At 40.3% G+C, this 24,591-nt stretch overlaps 6 protein-coding genes across 17 annotated transcripts; 4 read left to right on the top strand and 2 right to left on the bottom strand.

Moving 5' to 3' along the window:
• Window positions 1–57: 57 nt before the first annotated feature.
• LOC124207178 (serine/threonine-protein kinase/endoribonuclease IRE1-like) lies at window positions 58–2,838 on the top strand. Of its 3 annotated transcripts, XM_046604508.1 has the most exons (9): window positions 58–204; window positions 267–616; window positions 685–1,235; window positions 1,298–1,417; window positions 1,509–1,722; window positions 1,791–2,266; window positions 2,330–2,443; window positions 2,497–2,541; window positions 2,618–2,838. In XM_046604508.1, the coding sequence occupies exons 2-8, from the start codon at window positions 309–311 to the stop codon at window positions 2,523–2,525; spliced, it is 1,812 nt and encodes a 603-aa protein (XP_046460464.1). In that variant the 5' UTR covers window positions 58–204; window positions 267–308; the 3' UTR covers window positions 2,526–2,541; window positions 2,618–2,838. The 3 variants fall into 3 exon arrangements, with proteins under 3 accessions (XP_046460464.1, XP_046460465.1, XP_046460463.1); XM_046604509.1 differs by having other exon boundaries at window positions 92–616; window positions 2,503–2,541; XM_046604507.1 differs by having other exon boundaries at window positions 93–616.
• Window positions 2,839–5,039: 2,201 nt separating this feature from the next.
• LOC124207174 lies at window positions 5,040–9,980 on the bottom strand. Its single transcript, XM_046604494.1, has 9 exons — window positions 9,647–9,980; window positions 9,343–9,589; window positions 8,895–9,272; window positions 8,670–8,798; window positions 8,341–8,579; window positions 7,476–8,277; window positions 7,278–7,391; window positions 6,995–7,207; window positions 5,040–6,929 (listed from the first exon to the last, which is right to left on the bottom strand). The coding sequence occupies exons 1-9, from the start codon at window positions 9,919–9,921 to the stop codon at window positions 5,064–5,066; spliced, it is 4,263 nt and encodes a 1,420-aa protein (XP_046460450.1). The 5' UTR covers window positions 9,922–9,980; the 3' UTR covers window positions 5,040–5,063.
• A 2,563-nt stretch (window positions 9,981–12,543) lies between these two features.
• On the bottom strand, window positions 12,544–14,594 carry LOC124207620. Its single transcript, XM_046605192.1, has 4 exons — window positions 14,256–14,594; window positions 13,862–14,189; window positions 12,966–13,315; window positions 12,544–12,899 (listed from the first exon to the last, which is right to left on the bottom strand). Exons 1-4 carry the CDS (start codon window positions 14,525–14,527, stop codon window positions 12,596–12,598), a joined length of 1,254 nt encoding a protein of 417 aa, XP_046461148.1. The 5' UTR covers window positions 14,528–14,594; the 3' UTR covers window positions 12,544–12,595.
• Window positions 14,595–15,189: 595 nt separating this feature from the next.
• On the top strand, window positions 15,190–19,934 carry LOC124207175. 8 transcript variants are annotated; one of them, XM_046604495.1, is made up of 7 exons: window positions 15,190–15,727; window positions 15,838–15,972; window positions 16,080–16,483; window positions 16,566–18,109; window positions 18,182–18,902; window positions 18,968–19,264; window positions 19,353–19,450. In XM_046604495.1, the coding sequence occupies exons 1-6, from the start codon at window positions 15,635–15,637 to the stop codon at window positions 19,233–19,235; spliced, it is 3,165 nt and encodes a 1,054-aa protein (XP_046460451.1). In that variant the 5' UTR covers window positions 15,190–15,634; the 3' UTR covers window positions 19,236–19,264; window positions 19,353–19,450. The 8 variants fall into 8 exon arrangements, with proteins under 8 accessions (XP_046460451.1, XP_046460454.1, XP_046460455.1 ...); XM_046604498.1 differs by lacking the exon at window positions 19,353–19,450 and adding an exon at window positions 19,802–19,934 and having other exon boundaries at window positions 15,620–15,727; XM_046604499.1 differs by having other exon boundaries at window positions 15,620–15,727; window positions 19,367–19,450.
• Window positions 19,935–19,955: 21 nt separating this feature from the next.
• Window positions 19,956–21,230, top strand: LOC124207619 (heterogeneous nuclear ribonucleoprotein U-like protein 1). Its single transcript, XM_046605191.1, has 4 exons — window positions 19,956–19,973; window positions 20,036–20,279; window positions 20,773–20,899; window positions 20,975–21,230. The coding sequence occupies exons 1-4, from the start codon at window positions 19,956–19,958 to the stop codon at window positions 21,228–21,230; spliced, it is 645 nt and encodes a 214-aa protein (XP_046461147.1).
• LOC124207176 lies at window positions 20,518–24,053 on the top strand. 3 transcript variants are annotated; one of them, XM_046604505.1, is made up of 7 exons: window positions 20,518–20,676; window positions 20,760–20,899; window positions 20,982–22,689; window positions 22,792–23,074; window positions 23,165–23,446; window positions 23,511–23,636; window positions 23,731–24,053. In XM_046604505.1, exons 3-7 carry the CDS (start codon window positions 22,678–22,680, stop codon window positions 23,838–23,840), a joined length of 813 nt encoding a protein of 270 aa, XP_046460461.1. In that variant the 5' UTR covers window positions 20,518–20,676; window positions 20,760–20,899; window positions 20,982–22,677; the 3' UTR covers window positions 23,841–24,053. The 3 variants fall into 3 exon arrangements, with proteins under 3 accessions (XP_046460461.1, XP_046460462.1, XP_046460460.1); XM_046604506.1 differs by having other exon boundaries at window positions 20,975–22,689; window positions 22,795–23,074; XM_046604504.1 differs by having other exon boundaries at window positions 20,975–22,689.
• The last annotated feature ends 538 nt before the right edge of the window (window positions 24,054–24,591 follow it).

Raw genomic sequence — 24,591 nt, 5'->3', positions numbered from 1 at the left:
CGATCTACATGGTACATGGAGATCTTTGCTGGAGGAACAAATTTTTACAAATACTTTAGATTCGCAGGTGTCGCCGGCAACTGCGGCAACACCGAATTTTGACGTTTGATCAATTCGTCTGCTAACAATCGACTGCAAGTGCCTTAACGTGTTAGAATAGTCAGTACAGTAGCAAACAAACAGAAACAAGATAACAAAAAAAAGGTATTTATTAAACCATTTTGCCTCCATATGTTTGACATCAAATAACGTGACCACAATTTTAGTTTCCAAATCATGTTTCGAAATATTAAAGATAATAAAAAAAAATGGCCAGTTTAGAAGAAGAAAATGTTCTTTTTGACGGAGAAAATTTAAGCTGCCAAAAGCAGTTCTATGATCATGGTGGTTTCCTAAGAAAAGGATGTTATTATGAACAAAATTACGAGAATGATAGTTGGCAATGCCATACAAAATTCATATCAAAGAAAGTGACCAAGTCAGCTATAATTCGAAGAATAAGACAAAATGAGTGTCTTTACAACAAGGAAATGATTATTGGAAAATTAAACAAAAAACTGGATCCTAATTTTGTACTTTCGATATATCAATTTGAAGATGAGGAAGATCAATGGAGGTAAAAATAAACATTTTGATTTATGTAACTTAAGAGGCAAATAATAAAAAATACTTGTATGCTTACAGATATTTTGCTTTAGAGCTGTTTAGTTGCACTTTGTACCACTATTGTAAGGGCCAGTACCATGGACCAGTGCTTGACAAATCCCAAGCCTCTTTTCAAATTTTAAGCGCTGTAAACTACATTCACAGCAAAGGATTTGTTCATGGTGATTTGAATCCGATTAATATTGTCATCATGAGTCAGCACTTGCCTGTGCGGATCAAAATCTCAGATTTTGGACTAAGCAAATTCAGTTACACAAAATGTGAATCTTCAGATGAAAAGCTTTCAATTGATTTTCCTGAAATTTGCAAACGGAAGTATTGGTCGATGAGTTCGTTAAAGGTGAAGGATAAATACAAGAACGAATGCAATACCGGTGATGAAGATCGGTCCAATCCCGAGCTGATTTCCAGTCCTCTGAACGAGATCTATCCTAAAGATAAAGACGATGTATTTGCTGTCGGATGCATTATTTTTTATTTTTTAGCACTTTTTCATCCGTTTGGCGATGAGGATGATCCAGGGTCTATTCTAGTTAATATGAAGCAAAAGAAAATGGTCAACTTGAAAAGTAAGTTTTGTATTCTATTTTAAATAATTGTATAGCTAAATTTATTTATGTATCTGTGACAGGATTGAGTAAGGAACATACAGAGTTATACATAGACTCAATCAACAAAATGATCCTACAGCCGAAGACAAGCACTCGATGGCTTAATACTGCAATTGAAATATTCGAAGGAACACTTAAGCGTAAGATAACTTTATTTCACGTCTCAAATGTAAAATTTTACATTGTGTTTCTCATTGGCAATTATTAATTAATTATTCATTTCTCAAACAGTGAAAATTGGCAAGATCCAAACACTTGGCATGGGATCCTTTGGAACAGTTCTTAAAGGGGAATACGAGGGCAATTGCGTTGCTGTAAAAAGAATATCGTTAGAAAACCTAAATGAAGAAATGTTTGAAAGAGAAACAAAAGAACACACAAGGATGGATCACGAAAATGTATTAAAATTATTCGACGTCTGCCTTTCCGAAGACAAAAGAAACTTGTAGCATTCAGAAAAAATTTATGATTTTATGTTTACAAATAACAACATTTTTGTAAATGTTTCAACAGGGATATGGTATTGGAATTGTGCTCTGGATCACTGCAAAATTACGGCGAAAACCAATACAAAGGACCGAAATTGCCTCCAGATGCCGTAGTCCTTAATCAAATAGCAAATGGATTGCACTACCTCCACTCTCGAAATTTGGTCCATCGCAACTTTGCCCCGGAAAATATCCTCTTCTCAAACGACACACCCGTTCAGATCAAATTGTCCGACTGTGGATTTTTCAGAAATGGTCGTTTTCAGGGGACATGTTTACTGGGTAGATGTATGGATTGGATGGCACCCGAAATACTGGAGTTTATTCTAGACTGTGCAGTTAATAAAAATCTGCACGAAACAATCCAAAGCAATGTATTTTCGGCGGGTTGCGTCTTTTTCTACTTCCTGTCTCACGGTCGACATCCGTTCGGGGATCGCTTAATTGCCCCAGGGAATATTTTGAATTTTAATCCTGTGGAACTCATCCGCCAGAAACGAGGTAATTATTTCATTTGTATGAACACGTTATGGTATACTAGAGATGTTCGAATTTTGATTGCAGATCTGCACGATGCTCTTCTATACAACCTGATAGAAAAAATGTTAAAAGGGAAAGAGGAAAGAATTGCTTTGCCCAATGTCATTAAACAACTGAAAGAAAAATTAACTGCATCTCGTAAGAGTAATTTTTCTTTGTTAATTGAAATCATTAATTTATTTATTTTAAAGACACAGGACAATTCAAGGGAGAAGAATAGTCAATCATCGAAATCGGTATAGTTGTGTACCGATAAATAAATATATACATTAGTAAGGAAGAAACAATTAACTGAAATTTATTTTCCTGAAGGAGCGAATGGGAATTGCGAAGAAAATCAACTCTGCTGGAGCAACGGACTACTTACAACAGATCACCGCAAACAAATTTCCTCTCTGCGATCCCGTTAGCCGTTAACCTAAAGTCGAGAGAGCGCGTAATCTGGGGTAAAAAAAAAAAGACGTTCAAGCGTATGTATATCCGCAATTGATTTGATGGATTTCGTTACAAATATATCGGTGAACTGATGTGAATGATTGTCGACCAAGGTCTACATTCCATTTCTAAGGATATCCATATGTTAACAAACTAGATAATATTAATTATTTTTTGAAATAGAAATGCTGCATTACCATATTTAATTTTATTCGAAAAATGTAGAATGTTTATTTATTGGTTGAGCGCTACATTTGAATCAATTGCAATTACAGCAAGTGAAGCGGACGTCGTTCAAGGCCGTGTTGTCGTAGTGGCCGATTCCGCCTTCGTACGGCTGGACGCGGGTATCCATTCCGCAAATTCCGATCTCTGTCGCAGACTTAGCTGTAGTCGCCCTAAATTCCGCCGAGTCCGTTGATTTCATCGAGCTGATGCCGTTTGCCGTCGGCCTCAGTTCCGGCTGGCAATTGAACCCCGACGGCCACACAGTGACAGGACGCTTATTTGTTTCAGACAAGGTTATGAAATCAGGACTTCGGATTCCATCATTTTTCGCTCCCTAAAAGAGCTTTAAGTTCGTGATTTGAAATTTTTATTTCGGTCTTGTTATCATGCAGTATTTGTGGATGTGTCCAAAACACACAGATTTGCCTCCTAACCAAATGTCTATATACTCAAATAGTTTACTCGTTAGACTTTAGACATAGAACAGAACTATATGAGAGACACACCAGAACTATATAACCAGCAAACCTGTGCGGCAGTAGTTAATTCAAACCCACGTTAACGATCAGTATAGTGTTTTCCCCTCTTGGTCTTGCTGGGTCACTGGGCGGGTTTTCGGTCTTTTTGCGGGGTTCTGTGCAAATTTTTACTTGGATCTTGTCCGTCCAGGGTGTTTTTGATGAAACTTGTTGGGACAACCCATTTAATATGAAAATAATCCCGATCTGTCTAGCGGATCTTGAACGCTGGCGATCAAATCGCTGTTTTTTTTTCGTTTTTTTTAATTTTTTGCGGTTTTTGGTTTTAGGGAAGGGGTTTGAATTTGGCGGGTGATGGGAGGCGGGAAGGACGGATTTTTAATATCGATATCTTAATCGGTGATAAAATTAGAATATTTGTGTCGTCTGCTTTCATTATTCATTTTGTTTCACAGTTTCGAAAAAGCAATAAGAGACGAAGTTTCAAATATTTTTTATTATAGAAAACTGAACGGATGGATCACTAATCTGGAAACGTGTAACATGGCTGCAAGGAAGAATAGCGTGCGTGAGAACTTTGATGTCTTGTATTCCCCATGCTCTTCACTCCATGCTACCTGTTTCTCAGGTAAATAAAAATAAGAATGTGAATGGAATGATTTTGAGAGCTTATACAAGAGTTAAACCTGTTTCAAATATGTGAAATGTTGGTGCCCAACTACAGTGAGTAGCATTAATCATGTATGCTTGTTGTCGATGGATTGGCAGAGTTTGTGTGTCCTATGTAACCTTTACGGCTTTACCTTTGTGCAGATTTCAGGCCTGAGCCAGTCATTGTAGCCACAACATGTGCAAGTTTTGATACTGACCTGTCATCACCAACAACTTCAGCATGATCGATTGGGTAATGATTTTTGTTACTTTTGTTAACCTTGTGACCTGCCGTTAATAATTAAATGGTGCCTGAAACTTGCATTCAGGGTATTACACGTAAACCTGAAGTAGCCTAATCCTATTTATTAACAATAAGGGGGTTACCCACTGTCTTCTTTCTTACTTTTTATTACTTGTTGTCTCTGCAATATTTTTTCGTAACCCATTGTTTTTATTTTCTTTAGATAAAAAGCTCCTAGACTCATTGGGAAAACTCTGTCCTCGTTTACAATGTGAAGGTGAAGGTACATTCACGATGATCACCTTTTCCTTTCCTGCCTGGCGTCAACTTTGCTGACGGTGGAGCACTTGTGGATGCCTGGCTGTGGATTTCACGGGCTTAAAGGTAGGACAATTGTCTCTATTCTTTTGGTGCCGTTGGTTATAAAATTTTACGGAGTACGATTATTCCTGAGCTTCGGCACCTCCTCGTTAATGTTGTACGGTATTTCTCACAGAAACTTATTTCGGTCTTTTTTTATCTCCCTAGTCGGTTTGAATGTTTGTATTCTCTCAGGAATTAGGCAAGTCGAATCAATTGCTACAGACCACTTAATAATTTTTATAACATTGGTTTTCCATATTTGCCGAATGTTAAGTAACATTAAACTATTCTAAAATAATTCAACAAAAATTCGAAGTTTAACTATTGGAACTCGTTTAAAAGTGAAAGCTGTATTTGATTATCTTCTCATTCTAGTCATTAAAAGTCGGTTTGGCGTCATGCCGTGGTTGTCTCTTTCTGCCATGTTTCCTCCGTATTTGATTAGAACATTTGTCAACAAGCTATTTGTTGGTCTTTCAGCAATGGCGTAGTATAATGGTGTCCTTCCATCCTTGTCACGAGCATTTGCATTTCCACCATTTTCAAGTAACTCTTTGATGATTTGGTTTCTTGTGTCGTCGTTTTCATTCAGTACGGCCACATGAACAGGTGAGCGTCCGCAATTATCCACAGCATTAGCATTCCCATTGGATTTGAGCAAAAGACTGATCAATTTGGGAGCATAGTTTCCCTTATTCATGGCGGCCAAATGGAGTGGAGTGTACCCTATTGTGCCGATTGCATTGGCATTTCCACCATTGCTCAGGAGAATTTCCATCTGTTTAGGTCCCCATTTTTTGAGACTATAGGCCGCATAGTGGACGGGCGTTTGCTGGTTTTTATCGTCCGGAAGATTAGGATCTCCTCCATTTTGAAGTAGAAGTTTTAAAATGTCCAATCCGACGCAAGATTCGATTTCTGTGACGGCGTCGTGAACGGGAGAACATCCTAAAATGTCCTTGACGTTTGGATTCACTCCACTTTCTAGTGCCGTTTGAACCAGATGAATTTGATTGTGAATGCCATTGACAAGTCGATGAAGAAGCGTCTCGCCACAATTGTTCAGCGGAATGTTTGTGCCTTTTTTGTATCCAATTAGTTGCCTCATTTCCACACCGGAAATTCCCTTATTCAAGATTGTGTAATGAACAGGAGTCAGTCCACCTTTGTCACGGGCAGCCAAATTGCCTCTGTATTCTTTTAAAAGTTTGAGCTTTTCCAGCGCGTACTCTCCTTCGTTGGCGGCTGCGTAATGGACTGGCGTTCGACCCAATTCGTCAACGGCATTTGGGTCGCCACCGTTTTGAAGAAAGACTGTCATGATTGCAATTTGATTCTTTTCGCCAACGGTGTCTCTTGCGGCCAAGTGAAGTGGCGTCTGTTTCCTCTTGTCGCGAGCGTTGGGTTTGGCGCCATTTTCAAACAACTTTTTCGCGATGATCGGTCCACCGTCGCCGTTATTGAACATTGTGAAGTGAACCAGCGACATTCCAGTCACCCTGTTGACGACACTGACGCCTCGCTTCTTGAGGAGCAAATCCAGCAATTCCGGCGCAGACTCGCCGCTGTTCATCGTCGCGAAATGAATGGGTTCGAATTGGCCAGCACTGAGCTCATCGCATGCGCATCTCCTGTCGAGCAGCAACTTGAAAATCTCGGCCGCGTATTCCCCTTGATTGGATGCTGCCAATTGGATGGGCGTTGACTTGTCGTGGTTTGTTGAACGTCTGTTTGGATCTCCCCCATTTTCAAGAAGAAGTTTCATCAATTTCGGTCCTGAACTCGACTCATTTTGCGCCGCGTAGTGGACTGGAGTCATTCCTAATTTGCTGACGGCGTTCTTGGAATCTAATCCATGATTCAGCAGCACTTGCATTATGTCGGCTGCAAAGTCTCCTTCGTTAGAAGCCACCAGTATGTGAATGCGTGCTGGCAGGTTGGCTACGTCAAACCGTTGTAAGAATATGTCGACGAAGTTCACAACGTTGGAAGAATGGCTTTCAACAATTGCGGAGAGCAGCGAGATTCCTCTTTGATTTCCGATCTTGTCCAACAAGTTGGACCACACGCTTTCTGAAACGTTACACTTGGCAATGGTTCCAATAATTTCCTCGGTCGTTTTCTGAGAATCGGCGTAGTTTTCCGAGTACTTGATATTCCACAGCTCATCGACGACTTGCTCATTGTCGTAATACAAACTGCTCCATTCCAACTCTGGAATAATCTACGTAATAGAATTAACATGTTCAGTAATAAGAGATGTGGCTAAGTTGAAACCTAATGTTTAACCTTATGTTTGGACTGGGCCGAGTTGTGCTTTGCTTTAGTAGGGGTCATCAGGACTCCTGTTTGAGGATCGACAGCAACTGACTCGTTAACAACGTCGAGCAAATGAGACCAGAAATACGGAACGAGAAGCTTCGGTGAACGTTGAATCAATTTGTACAAGCGACATCGAGACAGGCCACAGAAACGACCCCGAATCGAGCTAATTAAGCTCATCTGAAATGCGTAGGAAAAAACCGTTTTAATAATCTTCCGCGCCGAACATTTAACCCAAAAGAGACCTAACCTGATTGATTTGATTTCCTACTTCGGGATCATATTCGGATGTGATGGCTTCTTTAATCGCTTCTTCGTATTTTTTTGCTGGGTAAAAGGGTTCAGCTTTAGCGTCAGATCCCGACTGGAAATTCGCAATGCGTTATTCGTTTATTATTTATTTTTAATTTTTAATTTTTTAAAATTCAAACGAATAAGAAATATTTACATTATCCGGGTTCAGAGTTTTGAAAAGCTGTAAGGTCTGCGCCATTTTTTCCATCTCTTCCTTAGTAGCTGGCTTTTCACCAGAAATTTCATGGTACCACTGTTGGAAATTTCGGTTGCTGAATATCTTTTTGACCTGTTTGGATCGATCCTCTTGCGAAAGGGATTGCAAACCGTTCCAGAGCTGATCGACGAAATGCTTTTTGGTTTTGTTATTCGTCAAAACAAAATAGGGATGTCGCAACACCAGAACCATGTCGGGGCGTTTTCCTGGATCGTTTTCGGTTAACTTGGGGATCAAATCGATCAGATCCCAGCTGAGTCCTTGGAGATTTGGTGGGACTAGACCATTGGCCATAGATAACTGCCGACGAATTCTGTTGGAACTGAAGGGATGTTTTCCTTTTAATACAATTCGACCGATTGTAATTCCTAAAGCGTAAACGTCGCTAGCAAAAGAGGCTGGGTAGGCACCATCAGGAGCATTCAGTAGTTCGGGTGCCATGTAAGTTTCTGTGCCGGGACGCTCAGTTTCAGTGAACTCTGTTTTGCCCGGTTTGAGTTCTTTAGCGAATCCGAAATCGGCCATTTTGGCAACAACCAGTCGAGGTGAGTGGCGTTTGAGGAGAATGTTTTCCAGTTTCAAATCCTTGTGAATGATCCCTTTGTCGTGTATGTAGGCCAGACCGAGAGCAACTTGTCCAACAAGGATCTTTTCATCCAGCGAGTCTTTCGGAATCCCTTCCAACTTTCCTTCGACGTAGTCTTTTACAGATCCTTGGCACAACTCCATCACAATATACCTGTCTCAATCAATAGAATAATTTGAGTATCTAATTACAATATGTTTAATCGTTGTTTTTCACTTTTCTGTGTCGTTTTCAACCACCACGTCAATATATTTGACGACAAACAGATGTTTGAGTTCACGCAGGGTCTCAATTTCTTGATCAAACTTCTTCTCCATATCAGGGCTTAAATCCCGGTTGCACTTTTTGAACGCCGCCGGATATCTATTTCCTTTTCTGTCGGTGTAATCACGTTTCATCACAATGCCATAAGTCCCTTTTCCCAGTACCTCTGGCATCTTTATGGGCTGCTGGGTCTACACAACGAAAATATGTTTTGTTATTATTAAGAAATGTCAAATCTATTAAGTACCAAATATTAGCTATTTAGTTTGACATGTTCTTACTTGCTGATTTTCATTGGACGAAACGGTTTTCGAAATTGTGGCAAGATGCCAAATATATTCGGAGAATAACTGGGGTGTGGTTTTGAAAGCTTCTCGCGCTATTTTGGACGTGTCGTTATACGTTTGAAGCTACAAAAAAAAATAATAAATTCTGATATCAACACTCGTGATAACAAACCCTTGATAACATGATGACATCATATGATGATAAATGTCGTAACTTACAATTTCCTCTAATTTTATGAACTCATCATCGGGAAATTTTGTTTGATCCAAATTAGATTTCCATTTTTGTAGATTTTGTTTGTCTCTCCTCCACACTTGACCCATTTCCTTTTCGATCACTTGATTGGTCAACCTCGATTGAGCATCTTCGTTGCATTGAGTGAATAAAGGGTGTAGCAATAGCGTGTTGATTTCAAGCCTGTTTGGACTGGCGTCGATCAGAAGATTGATTAAATTTAATGCCAAGGATCTGTGGTTGGCATCTTCAATTTCAGTTAGGCTCTCAAGAGAGATGGATCCAGCAATGGGCTCGGCTTCCCTTTTCGTTGCAGCAGAGTAAAACAAACAACCCAGTTGGAAGAGATCGGCGTTGTTATCCTACCATCAACCAAGGTAATTTAAGCCAACGTGCGCTATCACACTGCTGAATGTGTTAATAAATTAATACCTTATTGCATCCGTAGGATCCTGCTAGTTTCACAACAACCCGCCTGGATTTCGGATCGTTTTTCCAAAACAGGACATTTTTCAACTCTAAATTGCCATAATTGACTTTCTGGCAATGGAGATAATCAACGCCGCAAATGATTTGCCACATGACATCAGTTGCCTTGACGTGTGATGCAACACTCTCGTCGAGTGTCCCGCGGCAATAATCCAGCAATGATCCTTGGCAAAGTTGCATCACAAGGTATCTAATAAAAACACACAATTGTAAATTAAACGAAACTGACTGTACTTGGAAATCATACCGGATATTGTCTTGAACATGCAGGCGGTACTGAACGACGTGGTCGTGGTCGTCAATCAACTTGATCAGCTTAGCCCAGTGCTGCTCATCTTGAGGACCAATATAATCCGTGCAGTTGAATGGGAGTTTTTTCACAGCGACCGATTCACCTTCAAAAATTCCTTTGAAAACTCGACAGCTCGAATGAATGACACACGAACACACAAGATCTTCCGACACTTGAAAGGTAACACCACTTCTCATTTTGACATTTTTCAACGGGATTTGATGGGCCATTTTGTGTGAAAGAAAAAGTGTTGGTTACTCATCAGACTACCCAAGTGTCGTATGAGAGATCAATCGTGAAACTAACAAAAGAGCATCAATTTAGTGGCTCCCATATATCTCTTGGTTATCTATTAATTGTTTGCTGTGCATGTAGTATCACGCTCTGTTTCATTGTTTGTTCTTCATTGAAATTGACCACTTATCACAATAAGATGTGACGCCAAACTTTGTACGATCAGCGCACAACTGCCAGAAAGATAAGCAAAATCTTTCAAGCGCACAGGAGCAGAAAGTCCAATTTTCAAACCAAGTAGCTGATAGTGCAAAACACAGTGATGTGTGTGTTTTAAGGTAATCACAAAGTTTCTTGTCAGTTACACTGCCAGAACCTGTCAATATCCGTCAATACCTTTCTCCCTTTTTCTATCCTTTTTCACAGCTGACGAGCTGTCAGCACGAAATTCCACACGCAAAGTCTTTTCTTCTCTTTATATAACTTGAGGTTCATTTATGTCACAGAATAATTTGAAGCTAATATGAACAGCTTTTTTATTTTCATGTTAGTTCTCATTTTACCCGTACCTCGAAGTGAGGATTAGATCATTTAAAGAAGAGAGAAAGTTTAGAATTTTTTCCAGCCTTCCATAATCCTGGATAGTTATATCTTATCATGCTTTTCCGCGTAAGTTGGCGTAAGCCAGGAGCTTAAAACAAGTGGCGTGTTCTTCAATTTATCCGAAACTTTGCTCATAAGGCTGTTTCAATCTGAATTTGTTTAAATAGGCCTATTCTACAGTTCAAAGTATATGTATATACTTAGTTCGAGATCATCTTCAAGCGTCTTGAAGTTTGCCCAATTTTCAATGCCTTATTGATGGGCGTTTTTCTGGCTTCCAATATTTGTCCAGGTAAAATCCATTTGCACATTTGTCTGTCAACGTTCAATATTGTTATTACTGTTGTTCGGTTTGTGGCTCATAGAAATTTATTTAGGTTTTTTTTTAAATCTCTGCAGGCAGTTTGAATGTTTGTATTTTCTCAGGAATGAATAAGGCAAGTATAATAATTTGATACAGTAGTTGAATTTGATACATGGTTATTCATATTTGCTGCAAGTTAAGTAGCGTCAAACTATTTTTTAAATTCAACAATAATTCCGAGATTTATAAGGATTTTATTGTTTTTATTTATTTATTATAGTGTAGGCGAGCGGGTGAATTGACTGGGGCGTCACTTAGAAGTAAGTGCGCCTTGAGACCCAGGGATCGATCCCCCCAAGTGAGCAACATTAGTTGCTCACACATCCGCTCCGTCGCCACTGTGATTGAAATGATTTACATATAGGGTGGAATGGGTGGGAAGTGCAAATAGTCTAGTGACTAGAAGGAGTAATCCTTCTAGTTCTACCAAGGGCAGAAAGAGGATTCCTCAATATCTCCTCTGCGGGATGTAGGAGAAAAGTTCGGTGTTGCGTTGCACGGACCACGGCCACAATTGTGGAAACTATCGGATAGTAGCAAAAACTAAACTCTCTTTCATCAGCCGACTTGATTAATTAGTCAACAAACTTACCGTGTCGTCAGGTATTGTGCCGTTCAATTGCTGGGAGCGGAGCTACAGGCGTTTCGGGGACACAAACAGAACACATTTCACACGAAAAAAAAAACGGGTGGGGCAACAGGGTAACACGTAAACGCCTAGCTTCTGGATTGCACTGGATGCGCTTGCTAGTACTTGGTGTGGAGTAAAATGGGTGGGTTGATCGACGGAAGGCCTCGTGCCTTTGGCTGAGCTGGACCAAGGCTTTGTTATCGTGGTAACATTTCGCTTCCGGGCACCCTTGGAGTATAACAGATCGACTCAGAATTCTTATATCCACACACCCTAGCGATGACTTCTTCAAGTAACACTAGTCAGACTTCTGGTTCTACAAGTCTTGAAATATTTGCACGTTTTTCTTTTTAAATTAATTCATTGACCCATTTACCAGATTTTGTTGAAGGTCAGAGTTATTTAAGTCTTAGTTTGAATTCACGTGATTTTGTGTTTCTCGTTTCTGTTAAATTTTTGTGCGCAAGTTCGGAGTTATTTTTAAGTTTCCTGCAAATTTCTATCTTTAATTGTTAAAACGATTGGCTTTTGTTGTCACCTATCCTTTCATTATTAAGTAACAGTGATGCCAGTAGTGCTATAACCCGTCCCTTACAGTCCATTGCAATCATGACGTCTTGTAGTTTTGTAGTGTGCGGATGCGTCTTACACGATTTTGCAATTCTCCGTCTGTGATTTCCTGTTAGTGTATGGATCGACTGTTTCTTACGCAGGAAGTTATTTCATTTAAGGCTAATTTCTAAAACTTCATTCTTTTTAATTCCGCTTTAGTTTCCATTACCTAAAAGAACCGCCAGCAACAGTCCGTTTTCTACCGCCTTGGGGTGACGGTGCACAGATTTTCGACCAAGGTCTACAGTCCATAGAATGACATTCTATTTCTAAGGGTATCCATTTTTTCTTATCACTCCTTATCCTTATTTGATCTTTATCGACATTTACATTTCTTAATGAAATTTTGTTAACTAGGTAATATCAATTATTTTTAGAAATAGAAATTCTGCATCAACACATTTGTGGTTTCTTTTGAAACAAACGTCAAATGTTTATTTTATTCAGCGCGAAATTTAAATCAATTGCAGCAGGTGAAGCGAACGTCGTTCAAAGCCGTGTTGTCAAGGTGGCCGATTCCGCCTTCGTACGGCTGGACGCGGGTCTCCATTCCGCAAATTCCGTTGTCGCAGACTTCGCTGTAGTCGCCCCAGTCTCCGCCGGTGTTGCCGAGTCCGTTGATTTCATCGCCGCCGGAGCACTTGAAACGGATGTCGTTTGCCGCCGTGTTGTCGGCCTCTGTTCCGGCCGGACTGACCCTCAACTGGAAACTCGTCATGTAACCGCCGAAAGCGCAAGTCTGAATTCCGCGAAAATCTCCGGAACTGCGTAAATATTGAATTACAAATGATTATTTTTTAATTCTTTTCCCAATTTGATTCAATACTTACAATCCAGCAGTGGAGGTGAAGTTGGTGACGAATTCGTCGTTGCAGAAGAGGAGGATGGTGTTGAGTGCCGTGTCGTCGAATCGGGGAGTGGCCACTTCGTTCTGGGTCTGATAGCTGACGACTCTGGCGCCTTTAGGGCAGCGCTCCAACGGTCCCCATTGGCCTTCCGTTTCTCCGTTGGTGACCGTGATGACCTGCCTCGGCGGTTTCGTCGTCGTCGTGCTGGTTGGCGGAGTGGTTGGAACGATTGATGATTCCAACTGGCAATTGACGCCGACGGCCATGGCCAACAGGAAAGTGAATTTCAACATTTTTAGGAGCGGCTGTCGTGACGAAACACTGTAGGGAATCTAATTATTCCGGGTCTTTTTATACAGGAGTCAATGGGAGGAGCCAGCAACAAGACGCTTATTTGTTTCAGACAAGGTAAAATCAGGACTTTGGAGTCGATCATTTTTTCTAAATCTGTGGGTTAAGTACACACGGCCGCATCGTGATTTTTAATTTTTTTTCAGTCTCGTTATCAATCTCGGGGATGTATCCAAGACAACAGATCCGCTTCGTAACCAAATGATTTCTTAAATGTAGACCCAATCAGCTACCAGCTACCTCAAATGAGACACACCAGATTTCACCATGTTATTCGTTATCTCGCCTCTATCTCAATTATGACTGACATACCCGTAGTCTACTGGCTTTTATCCGTCTGAGTATTATTACTCATTTTGTTACATTTTTGTACGTTAGCTTATCTCGTTTAATTATATTGCACAGACATTCAAGTAATTTGGTCGACTTTCTAATGTTAACGTAATTTATTCATAATGTTGTATCGTTTGGTATTTAAGTTGAAAATGTATTTCAATTCATTTAGTATGTTGGGGAAGTAGCGGTTACTCTGGACAGCAGGTGAAGCGGACGTCGTTCAAGGCCGTGTTGTCAGGGTGGCCGATTCCGCCGTCGTAGGGCTGGACGCGGGTCTCGATTCCACAAATGCCCTCGGTGCACGACTCGCTGTACTCGCCCCAGACTCCGTCGGTGTTGCCGACTCCATTGATTTCACGATCGTTGGAGCACAAGAATCGGATGTTGTTGGCCGCCGTCCGGTCCCCTTGGGTATTGTCCGTCCCGTTGAACGGCAGCTGGACTCGCAGAGCGAAACTGGTCATGTACGCGATAACAAAAGCCGATGGACACGACTGGACTCGTTGGAAATCTCCGGAGCTGTAAGGATTTAAATAGACATTAGCGCTTTATTAATTTGATTGGCGATTTGAATTAATAGTTTACAATCCTATAGTGGAGGTGATGTTGGTTAGATTCTCGTCGTTGCAGATGAGGATGATGGTGTTGAGGGCCGTGTCGTCGAAGAATGGAGTGGCCAGTTCGTTACGGGTCTGGAAACCAACCGCTTTGAAACCGTTTGGGCAGCGCTCCAGCGGTCCCCATTCGCCTTCCTCCCCGCCGTTGCTCACCGTGATGACTTTGTCAACTGCCTGACTACTGGCCATGGCCAGCACAGCCAACAGCAAAAAGAAGGAGCTGGAACGAAGGTTCAACATGGTCTGACCGTAAAGTTCAGGATGCTCTAAAGAGGCAGGTGAATCTGTACTGAAACAATCTGTTCCGTTATGGGTTGTTATATAGTGTTACTCAGTGTCCCCCCCTGCTGGGCGCGTGTTTTACTTAACCAAAAATTAATCTGCCCATTTGATGGGGAGGGGCTGTATTAATAGAAAAGATGGGGTCCGGTACGTTGGACTTTAATCAGCATAGTCTGCACGTACGGAATTAAGAAGGAATGACTCGTTAATTTGTATTTTTACCTGTTGTTGTGTAAGCTTAGGCAAGAGTTGTTTTTATTCCAAAGTGCCAAGATTGCAACAACGTTTCGGCTAGTCAAATGAAAACATGTCGACATTTCCAACTGTTGTTAATCCTACACGGATCTGTTGTTGTTTACTCCTACAGATATGTAATGACTACTTTGAGTGATTAATACATTTGTTATTCTTTTGGCGCCTACGTGCTTGTCTGCAGGAATCGGTATACTGCCATGGTACTAGTGCCTATAATTGCTTATCAGTTATTTAGGCTACACTTTAAAATGTTTTTTCAGTTCAAGGTGAACGCGCAATGAAATTGTTTTTTTTCTGCAGGAATCAATTAGGCCAAGAATCAACAAGACTCTGCCTTAAATAATATGCCGATGATGTCGGACAACTGGATTGCAATAGAAATGTGGGCGATGGGATTGCCTGGAATGGACCCAAATGTGTACGTGTGTTTTACTGACTGGTAATGAACAGATGGAATGAGCCGTTGAACCCCTCATCCGAGTCATTTGATGACTCTGCCCTCATCAATATGGTCGATTTGGAGCAAACGAAATGCGACATCGATTCGACTGGCCTTGTTAAAAAAATAAAAAGCAGATACGATTCGCATTATGTGAAAGATGGGAAATTTAAGTAATCAATAACTGCAACAACGTTCTTAAGACCTTCCTTTATTTGAAATACAAATACCATTTGCATCCTTTTCGCCCACTTCGTTACAGTGTTCTATATTTAATAAAATTTTTTAAATATGAAAATGCTCAAAATAGTAAAATACCACAGTCCGAGTCCACAGAATCTTGAATCACAAATGTCACACTAAATTGCGGAATGTGGTATGTTGTAAGAATCTTTTCACACTTTTCCCAGTGTCGTCTGCCAAGAATAGAGGGCTTAAACCGAGAGCATCGTAAAATAGCTAAGGTAATGCTTATTTAGATTTAGGTAGCTTGTTATAAACGTACGGTATTAATTTGAAAGTATTTGACCATTTAGGTTTATTTGTTTGTCAGTTTATTTGGATTTGAAAATAGAAGAAAATGTTATCTACGGCAACACGTGAGCTGAATTGTAAAGCGGGACCTTTTGGGAGCACACGAGTTCGAAACGTTCTCAAGGATTTCTGTTTTGAAGGGAATATTAGCGACGTGGATGATGAAGTGACTAAGGTATTTGCTCGCAACTATTGTTGAATATTTGGTATATTTATTGTTAAATATGACTATGTATTGTTGAAGCAATCACCCATTTACTCTCGATGTTTTTCATTTCTAAGGTTCTATTATTGGGTTGTGGTGATCTAAGAAATACCTTTCAAGCAACAACTTCCAAGAATCCTCAAAATTTAGAGATTCATCTCAATGATTTAAGTCCTTCTGTCTTGGCTCGAAGTATCATAATTTTGAAAATTGTGTCAGCACATGATTTCAATCCCGATAATGATGAAGATTTTGGTTTTCTGTGGGATGTGTGGTACAATTTTGATTGGCCAGAAGAAACCAGGAAGAGGTTTCTTTCTATTGTTAAGGAGTTGACGAATGAGAAATTACCAGATAATGTCTCAATTCCAAACAAAAGTCACCTAGAAAAATTGAAGAGTTTGTGGAGTAACTGGCATTCTGTTTCCTCCAAAAACAAAACCGATTCTGAATCACTCTTGAGAAAAGTCTGGGGACAAAGGTAACTACTAACTTTTAATAAAAGCAATGAAATAGGTTTATAAATAGTGGTTCAGACTAATTCTATCATATTTATTTATTAGGAATCAATGCTTGTTGGACCTATGGGCTGTCTTGTACTCTCCAGGACATTTACAAGAGAAAGCACAGCTAAAAAATGCTGATCTCTTCACTGCCTCAGTAAATGAACTGGCTAAGAAGTTTATAAACTATGAAGAGTTAATAGGATTGGCACCTTGTGTTCGTAAAAAGATCTACGATGAAGTGCTCAAATGCTTCAGAAATGGCAGTAGCCGCCGTCAAAATGACGAAAAACCAGTGTGCGTCAACCCAACTTTGCTGAACCCCTACACGCATGATTGGAAAATTTTCTGCTTAAATCCGTTTGATGGTTATCTGCCAATGGAAAAAGGAGAGCTGATTACTTCAGTTGAACAAATCATGACCCACTCCTGCTCCGAAATACTCAAGAGATTGGTGTCTTCCTATCGCAGCCGGATTCCAACAGTCAAAATCGTTTTTCACTTAGAAGAAGCCTTAAAACATTGCTTTTCAGACGCAAACAAGTTTGACGTCATCGACTGCTCTGATTTCTTGGATCATGTTGGGTTAGCCAATTTAGTTGTTGCATGCTGCCGAAAGTTGTCGGATAACCCAAATGCAGTCTTTTATACCGAAATAATGACTGACAGTCAACATTCGGCCAACACCATCGTCGAGACATCCCTTTGCGCTCCATTGAGTATGATTCCGACTATTTACGGGTTGAGATTGGCTGACCATGTTGAATTAAGGGATTCTGCCGTAGATTACTTGCGTTGCAATACCCTTCAAAGAGGACGCCCAGTGATTCTCTGCTGGCAGAAAGTACCAAACTTTCAGAACATCAAATTGGTCCCTTCTCCTGATTTAGATCAATGTGTAACAAAGCTGGCCAAATTCTGCCATCAAAAAACATTTTCTAAACCTGCCTCTCTAAAAAGCAGCGCTGGAAGTGATATCTACTACACTCCCTTAACGTTCAACTATATTTTGGATTCAATGATCAAGAGACTGGGGCATGATTTTTGGTTACCGGACATACGTCTACTTGAAATCGCTCATCAATTCAGTCTGGCAAGAAAAATTCTGGAGGATTGGAAGAATGGAAAGAAAATGATGAAATTTACAGCTGGTGTTGAGTACATAAGGAAGTCTGCAGTCAGCCAAGAATCAAATCCTCTACTTCGGCTAGTTTTTGTCCGTAAAGCTTCTTATATGTTGAAAGGTGACTTATCCGGACCTGATGTTCACTACATCGACAATTTTGAACTTAAATTCAAAGAGACTTCAAAAGGAATCAAAGTGGAGACTTCGTTTTTACTGGCTAATGATGATCATGGTTTTTTCGATGAAACGTACACTGCGATTGTAATCGATGCTTTCAACGGAATGCCAATACTACTCTTAGAGTCTTTTAAATCAATGCGGGTAGAGGAATATCTTGTACCTTACCCGATTGATCAAAGTAAACCTCAACTTCCACTGGATCCTAAAAATAAAATGTACATGAAGGTCGAGAGTTGTATCGAGTCAGAAGAACAGTACACCCTTAGGATTGCCATTGAATGTGATGGAAACGTTTCAGGTGAGTAATTTTGCATTTCAATTGGTTCGTTTATGTTGCAAGTTCCCATTATTAAGCTTTCCATTTTTACAGGATTGAAGATATCCACTAACGAGCAGGCCCCCTGCGAATCCTGCCATGACGTCACCGTTTCATTGACTCAACCCAGAAAAATCAAACCTTTGTCATTAACATTTCCATTTCCGATCCTTGCGAAAAATGTTCAAGCGACGCTCCATCCAAAAAGTCGACATGTCGATTTGTTGTTGAAGAAATCCCTGCTGGAGCCCTGGCCGTGCGAGTTTCACAATACAAAGTCTAAATGGATAATAGACGATTTAATGCCCTGGGAAAACGTTCCACTCACCCCTGAAAATGGATTCAACACTTTGGAACACCATCTGACCAGTCAACTGATATCGAAGAATATCAATTCAGACCATTTTCTTGATTCAAAGTGTTCTGCTTTGGATAAATTGCGTCTCAAGCTTGGAGTATTGATGTTGCGTGATATTGAGTTTGTCAGTTACGGTCGAAATGACGATCGGTACCTACTGAAACTCCATCGGCCCCTTCTTACTTCCCCAATGGGAAACCCAATTTTGCCGATTACTGCTCTCAATGATATCCTTTCGCGAATACTTGGACAGGACTTTACGACAAACCCAACTGTCCTCAAAGAAGGACTGGATCACTTAAAGATTTACAAGGAAGTCTTTCCAATTGGCAGATCCAAGGACAAGTTGGTTGTGGATGCCGAGACAGAAGAAGAATTTCAATTGTTTCGTTTTCTCCTGCGTTTGAACTCAACTAGGTAATCGACTTAGTTACTTCAACTTTGTTTCTACATAACTAATTTTCTGCTTACACACAATTCAGAATCGAGCCCAGCAAATGGCAGAAGGAGAATATTCCTCTAGGAGGTAGCAGTCCTTGGCTTGCTACTTTCCTTTCGCCGCTCTACCAGGATTCCGTATCGAAGGAAAGCATCGAGGATGAACCAGCTGACGAGAAATGCTGTGCCGGTTGTAAGAAAATCCCTGAGAAGTTGAAGCGTTGCAGTCGTTGCCGTTCCACTGTTTACTGCAGCGTCGAGTGTCAACAGTCTCATTGGCCAACTCACAAGCACATCTGCAAGAAATTGTAATTTGGTCGAAACTCAATGCAGCTTAATCCGTGAGTTATTGATTAGCCTAAAATTTAAAATCAAATTCAAACAAGTTCATTGAGTTTTTTTTTTTTTTTTTGTAATTCGGTTGATTAGTAGGATGGCTTTAGTTCACGGAAAACTCTTAAAGTGTTGGTGCACAGTTGAAACGTTTTTGTATTGAAAAATCGAGATTACACTTGGTATTGAAACAATTTTAACAATTTTAAGAATTGGCCTTTCAAAATTTGCAGGAAATTCAAAATGCCCTCTAAATTTGCCAATTCTGCTACCGAGTAATCGACTACCATAGTACCATTTATGTTTTGCCGTTTGTAGCACTGTATGAAGATTAAGCTCCGCCTGCACAACGAATTAAGAGAGAATTGAGAAGTTGAACTTGCCTTGATTAAAATTTATTATTCACGAGCAACTCACAAGAAGAAAAAAAAAATCCCAAATTGAAATTCTTCCCTTTGATATCTTCTTGTTGTGCCCTTTGGGTTTTTACCAGCGCCTGAAGATATAGTTTCCTTTACTCCTTTCTTTGTTTTGCACAACACCAGAAACGCGTTGTGCCTCGAACTTGCAGTGAGAATAATAACCTACACCATTCCGTAACCAGCATTTGCTACAAGGTTTTTTGTATTAAAAGCCAGCGCCTTCTACTAATCGCATCACACTTGAATCTTCTAGAGCCCAGTCGAATAATTCCAAAAGATGTCTCGCATTAACATGGTAAGTTTTTTTCAAAATACACTGACAAAAACTAATGTAATATTCAACTATTGACGTTTTAGTTGATGCTGTTGGTGGCCGTTGCTGTGGCCTTGCCTTACCCTCAAGACGCTGCTTCTCCCGCCGATCCTACCCCAGTTGTTCCAGGTGCGGATGGTTTAACAGCTGACCTTCGTCATCACCATGGCCACAACAGCGGCGGATATGGGGCCGGATACAACCAAGGATACGGCGGATATAATCAAGGATACGGCGGATACAACCAGCAGGGATATGGCGGATACAACCAGGGATATGGAAACAACAGTAAATATCAAAATTCTGATCATTTGTCGTTTATGTTTCACTGACTGGGAAATTGGCGAGTTTTAAATTATGTAAAATCTCGACACGCGCAAAACGTGTCATTGTCCTCAAGTCAATGACACGATGTGTTCTTTGTACTATTTAGTTATGTGACGCCTAACAACTTGTGTTTATTTGATTTGGAATAAGCAGCTGTCAATCGATGTTCATTGACCCCTCGGAATATCGAAATTTAGAGCACCAGGTGTTGGGAAGTTGGACTCGCCCGGCCATATAAAAACGGCTGATTTGGATATCGCATGATGACTTTAGTGTGTTCATCAGCAGAGACGCCATCTTCTTTGGTGACACGATTAACCTCTCGTTGTCTTCTGTACGAATCATGAATCGCAATTTGGTAAGACCCTTCAATCCAACATTATGGTGCACGTTTCCACCAATCTCGCCTGTAATCAATTGAATTTTCTTGAATTTTTTTAGCTGAATTTCACAGGCGTGCTGATCGTGATGGTCTTTATCAACTTTGCCACTGGCGCTACTAATAATCTAAACAAACAACGATTTGCGACCCAACTAGGATCTGACGTTTCCGGCAATGTGCAGAATTCTGCGGATCGAGGGTGAGATTGAATTGCCTAATGTCATCAATCCGACCGAATTTTTTATTTCTTGACTTTACTATTGCGTGGGAAAAGCCAACAGCGGTCACCACCAGCGTTTCAGCCAGTTGTAGCTGAAACGAGTCTACCTCTGACTACTCGCGGTCCAGTTCAGCCTCGTCCTCCTCCCGGTTCAATCCCCAATCTCCCACCCATAGCTGAAACACCTCGACCAACTTATCTTCTAACAACTTCACAAAAACCAACACCGGGCATTAACTACCCCCCAACAAATCCAGTGATTGCAGAGGCTCCAGCGAGTGAACCAGAAGTCACGACTGACGTGCTTTAACGTTGTAATTCTGTTAGCTCAGTATCTTTTGTAAAGACTATTTAGATTTTACTTCTTTTCGCAAGGTGTACTAGTCACCCACAGTTATTGTGAAGGGAAAACAAGCAGGTCTGGTTGTTGATGGGGTTGGTTATTTTATTTTTTAAAGGTGGTGGACCTTTATCCTAACTTGTTGAAAGGGGGAATGGGTGACTGTTCGTTTTGTCCTATGGATCCTGAATTTGTAAGTGAATAATTTCTTGTTTAAAAAACAGGGCTTTAATATTGGAATTACTAGCGACGTAAAGGGTTTTGTCGATGACGTAAACGATTTGGAATCCAGCTGGGTCCCCCAATCCACAATTGAATAAAGATACAAGTGTAATCCGTTTCTTCTTGATAAACCTAATTTCTTTTTGTGTCAAGTTCCGTTTTGAGGTTGGGTTAATATTTTCTTATTGCAGCACATATTGATGGATTCAAAGATAATCTCATTTAGCCCCTGACTGTGAAGCATTTCGCAACGTTTCCATAAATGTTTGGGATACTTATGTCAGTTAGATTTAGTTGAGGCTCTGGTTACAGTATAGTGGTTACGACGATAGCTACGCCGGTCGTGTGAGTTTGTTGGATGTGACTAGTAAACATTCCGGCCATTGCTGCTATCGCCCAATTCCGTCGCCAGTCAACTCCGCCTTGAAGTGGGCGGGACTGTAATTCAAACTGCAGTGATGTACGGTTCTTATCCGCTTGGTTGATGTTGGATGTTGCTATGGGAAAATGATTTCATTTTCTGAATCATCATTCAGAGCGGAATGCTTTAACTGAGTATCAACATGATGGCGCGCATAATTCTATATGCACTCATTTACTTGGGTCTCGTACTGAACCTTTTTTCTTTATTTTTGATATTATGTCGCCCACTGGATTGTCTTATTTCGTCTTTTCTAACATTTGGAGGTTGTTAGTAAGCGGATTTTTCTTCGTAGTTTAATATCCTAAATGATGATTAGATTGGGATTTAAATATTTACAAGCATTGGATCAAGTATCTTTTGGCGATGACTCACTTAATCACGGAATGGGCATTGATGAGTCACGTAGCAGGTTGCATTTCGGGAATGAGTTCATAAGAATTGGCAGCATGACACTCGGGTTCCAATTATTGATGATATTATGTGTCAAAGCACGTAAACTGGACGTGACAAACCAATCGAATCAACTCTCTTCCGGGGTTTTGTTGCGTTTTTATGTCTCATTTTAACTTTAACTTTGACACCTTCGACCACCTGCCTTAAATTTGCACTTATTGCCATCAACCACGTCAGCAGCAACAAGTGGCTGAAATGAAATGCATCCAGGGATTCAAATTTCTGGCTTTAACTCCCAGGGTATAAAAACGGATTGCAATCATTGCATTTTCGTGGCAATCGCTTCTGATCGCTGCACGTTGACTGGAGTCTTTCACCATGATATCGCAGGTTAGAATTTACTTTATATTATTTGCTGTTCATCCTTTATCATTTAATTAATTGTTATTAATGTTTTTTTTATTGTTATGAAATGTTTGTTATTGCATGAAGAAGATGTGGGTGGTCATTTTGGCAGTCGTTTTCGCCTCATACGCTTTGGCCGCACCGATGGCGGTGACAACAGTGAAGCCGCAAACGACTCCCGCTAACCCAGGACTAGAAGTCCAGGAACTGATTATCTTGCGTGATTACTACAAAAACAAACCGGCGGATTCAGAGAACTCAAAAAAGGAAAAAGCTCAGAAATTGAAGGAGTATGAAGACAGACTTGCACCCAAACAGGCCAATTTATATAATCTAGCGTACGCTGCTTATCTCTTAAATCCGAAATATGGTGGGTTCGATTCATTTCTCAAATATTTTAATTGGATTTAACGATTGCTATCTGCACTAATTAATTTATGATTTTCTCAATAATTTCAAGATATTAGCCTGTACTCGACTGACCCGTTTTCAAAAGAGAATGCAACCGGTGAATTTCCTGCCATCCAAAAATACAAAGACAAAATTAATTATTACCAAGACAAGTGTCCATTCCAGTTTAAGGGGAATTATTTGCTGGCTAGAGATATGGGTATGGATGTCGAGTTCAAACAAGATGGCTCTCCCTACGGTACTCCCGTATTTGGGCAAGAAGGAAAGGCTCAAGCCTTTTACAACGATCTTTGGGCGAAGCGAAATTTGCCGTACACGATGGACGAGTACCGTAAGAATTGCCCGACACACAATTCAATCGAAATAAATCTAAATTTTCTTGAAATATCTTTTAGCAATCTTGCGTGATCATTGGCAAAAACTGTTGGACCAACGTATAGAGCTGGACAAAACTAGGAAACCGAGCCAAGCCGAGCTTTTGGCGTACGACAAATATCTCAAAGGCCCAGAGCCACAAGGGGGTAAGAAGAGAAAGTCTACTAATACTGCACTGATAGCACTAGAAATATGTAAATTAACTGCTTTATTTGTCTCTCTTTTCAATCAAATTGTTAGGTTACACTTTGCCATTCTGGATCCCCCCCACGCCCCCGCCAAAGAAATGGGTTGTGGTGGAATATTATTGCGGTGGTCGAAATTGGTGCACGAAATGGGTGTGGCAGTGAAGTTGAACCATCGACAATCTTATTCTGAATTCCTCTCCGGTGCAACCTCTGCCTGGCTGTTTCGATCTTGTTTGCTTTGAACTTTGCTTGTGTGTCAAAAAAAGAACTTATTAATTGGCAATTTGAATTTTGCTTGTTTCAAAAAAAGAAATTTCGCTGATGGAATGTTTCGGCTGTTTTCCTTCAGACAATATATAAAATTTTGCATTCAAACATGTTGAAGCTTTTTTCTGGTTCAAAAACGATGTTTGCGGGTGCCGAGCAATTTTGCTGATTATGTCAGCATTCTTATATTTCATAGTGTCTGCGCTTGGCAGTATCCACTACACTCTTGTAAAATTGAAAGGATGTCTCATTCGTTAAAGACATGGACGTTATTCTGACGCTGTTGATTAGTTTCAGAATAAATGCGATGATTATGAAATGTTCTTTCTTATTAAAGTGGAAATAAAATTTCAATTTAAACTGTTAATTCTAAGTTAATAGGTTAAAACTAAGAAATCGATATGAATAAGGCCATTGATGTCGGTTTATTACGGAAATTTAAACTGGATGTGTGTTAAAATTTTCTCGGTCAGTAAAATAAAAGAAGAAATCCACCATCGCAACTCTTTAATAAGTAGATCCATATTTTTTACATTTGGGTTTTTCGCATTTCATAATTAAGATCAAATTTCTTCAGGTGAAGAAAATGGCAACACCTCCCGACTTTTGGTGGCGTAACAGCTGTTTTCTGACTTCTGTTGTGTCA

The sequence above is a fragment of the Daphnia pulex genome, chromosome 11 (genome assembly GCF_021134715.1).
Source record: "Daphnia pulex isolate KAP4 chromosome 11, ASM2113471v1".
Taxonomy (NCBI): Eukaryota; Metazoa; Arthropoda; class Branchiopoda; order Diplostraca; family Daphniidae; genus Daphnia; species Daphnia pulex.
The sequence above is the reverse complement of the archived record's forward strand: the minus strand, read 5'-3'. Positions and strand labels throughout refer to the sequence as shown.

Bases quoted from the DNA above. Each gene is read 5' to 3' on its own strand.
- LOC124207178 (XM_046604508.1), top strand. From the start codon at position 309: ATGGCCAGTTTAGAAGAAGAAAATGTTCTTTTTGACGGAGAAAATTTA. The intron at 1,723-1,790 runs GTAGCATTCAGA...ATGTTTCAACAG, and splicing joins TCCGAAGACAAAAGAAACTT to GGATATGGTATTGGAATTGT. The intron at 2,444-2,496 runs GTAAGAGTAATT...TTTATTTTAAAG, and splicing joins AGAAAAATTAACTGCATCTC to ACACAGGACAATTCAAGGGA.
- LOC124207174 (XM_046604494.1), bottom strand. From the start codon at position 9,921: ATGGCCCATCAAATCCCGTTGAAAAATGTCAAAATGAGAAGTGGTGTT. The intron at 7,392-7,475 runs GTAAATATTTCT...GCGAATTTCCAG, and splicing joins AAACTCTGAACCCGGATAAT to TCGGGATCTGACGCTAAAGC. The intron at 7,208-7,277 runs GTTAGGTCTCTT...TACGCATTTCAG, and splicing joins TAGGAAATCAAATCAATCAG to ATGAGCTTAATTAGCTCGAT.
- LOC124207620 (XM_046605192.1), bottom strand. From the start codon at position 14,527: ATGTTGAACCTTCGTTCCAGCTCCTTCTTTTTGCTGTTGGCTGTGCTG. The intron at 14,190-14,255 runs GTAAACTATTAA...AAATCCTTACAG, and splicing joins ATCACCTCCACTATAGGATT to CTCCGGAGATTTCCAACGAG. The intron at 12,900-12,965 runs GTAAGTATTGAA...ATATTTACGCAG, and splicing joins TTCACCTCCACTGCTGGATT to TTCCGGAGATTTTCGCGGAA.
- LOC124207175 (XM_046604498.1), top strand. From the start codon at position 15,635: ATGTGGTATGTTGTAAGAATCTTTTCACACTTTTCCCAGTGTCGTCTG. The intron at 15,973-16,079 runs GTATTTGCTCGC...TTCATTTCTAAG, and splicing joins TGGATGATGAAGTGACTAAG to GTTCTATTATTGGGTTGTGG. The intron at 18,903-18,967 runs GTAATCGACTTA...CACACAATTCAG, and splicing joins CTGCGTTTGAACTCAACTAG to AATCGAGCCCAGCAAATGGC.
- LOC124207619 (XM_046605191.1), top strand. The intron at 20,280-20,772 runs GTAAATATCAAA...TGAATTTCACAG, and splicing joins CCAGGGATATGGAAACAACA to GCGTGCTGATCGTGATGGTC. The intron at 20,900-20,974 runs GTGAGATTGAAT...GCGTGGGAAAAG, and splicing joins CAGAATTCTGCGGATCGAGG to CCAACAGCGGTCACCACCAG.
- LOC124207176 (XM_046604505.1), top strand. The intron at 23,447-23,510 runs GTAAGAATTGCC...AATATCTTTTAG, and splicing joins GTACACGATGGACGAGTACC to CAATCTTGCGTGATCATTGG. The intron at 23,637-23,730 runs GTAAGAAGAGAA...TCAAATTGTTAG, and splicing joins AGGCCCAGAGCCACAAGGGG to GTTACACTTTGCCATTCTGG.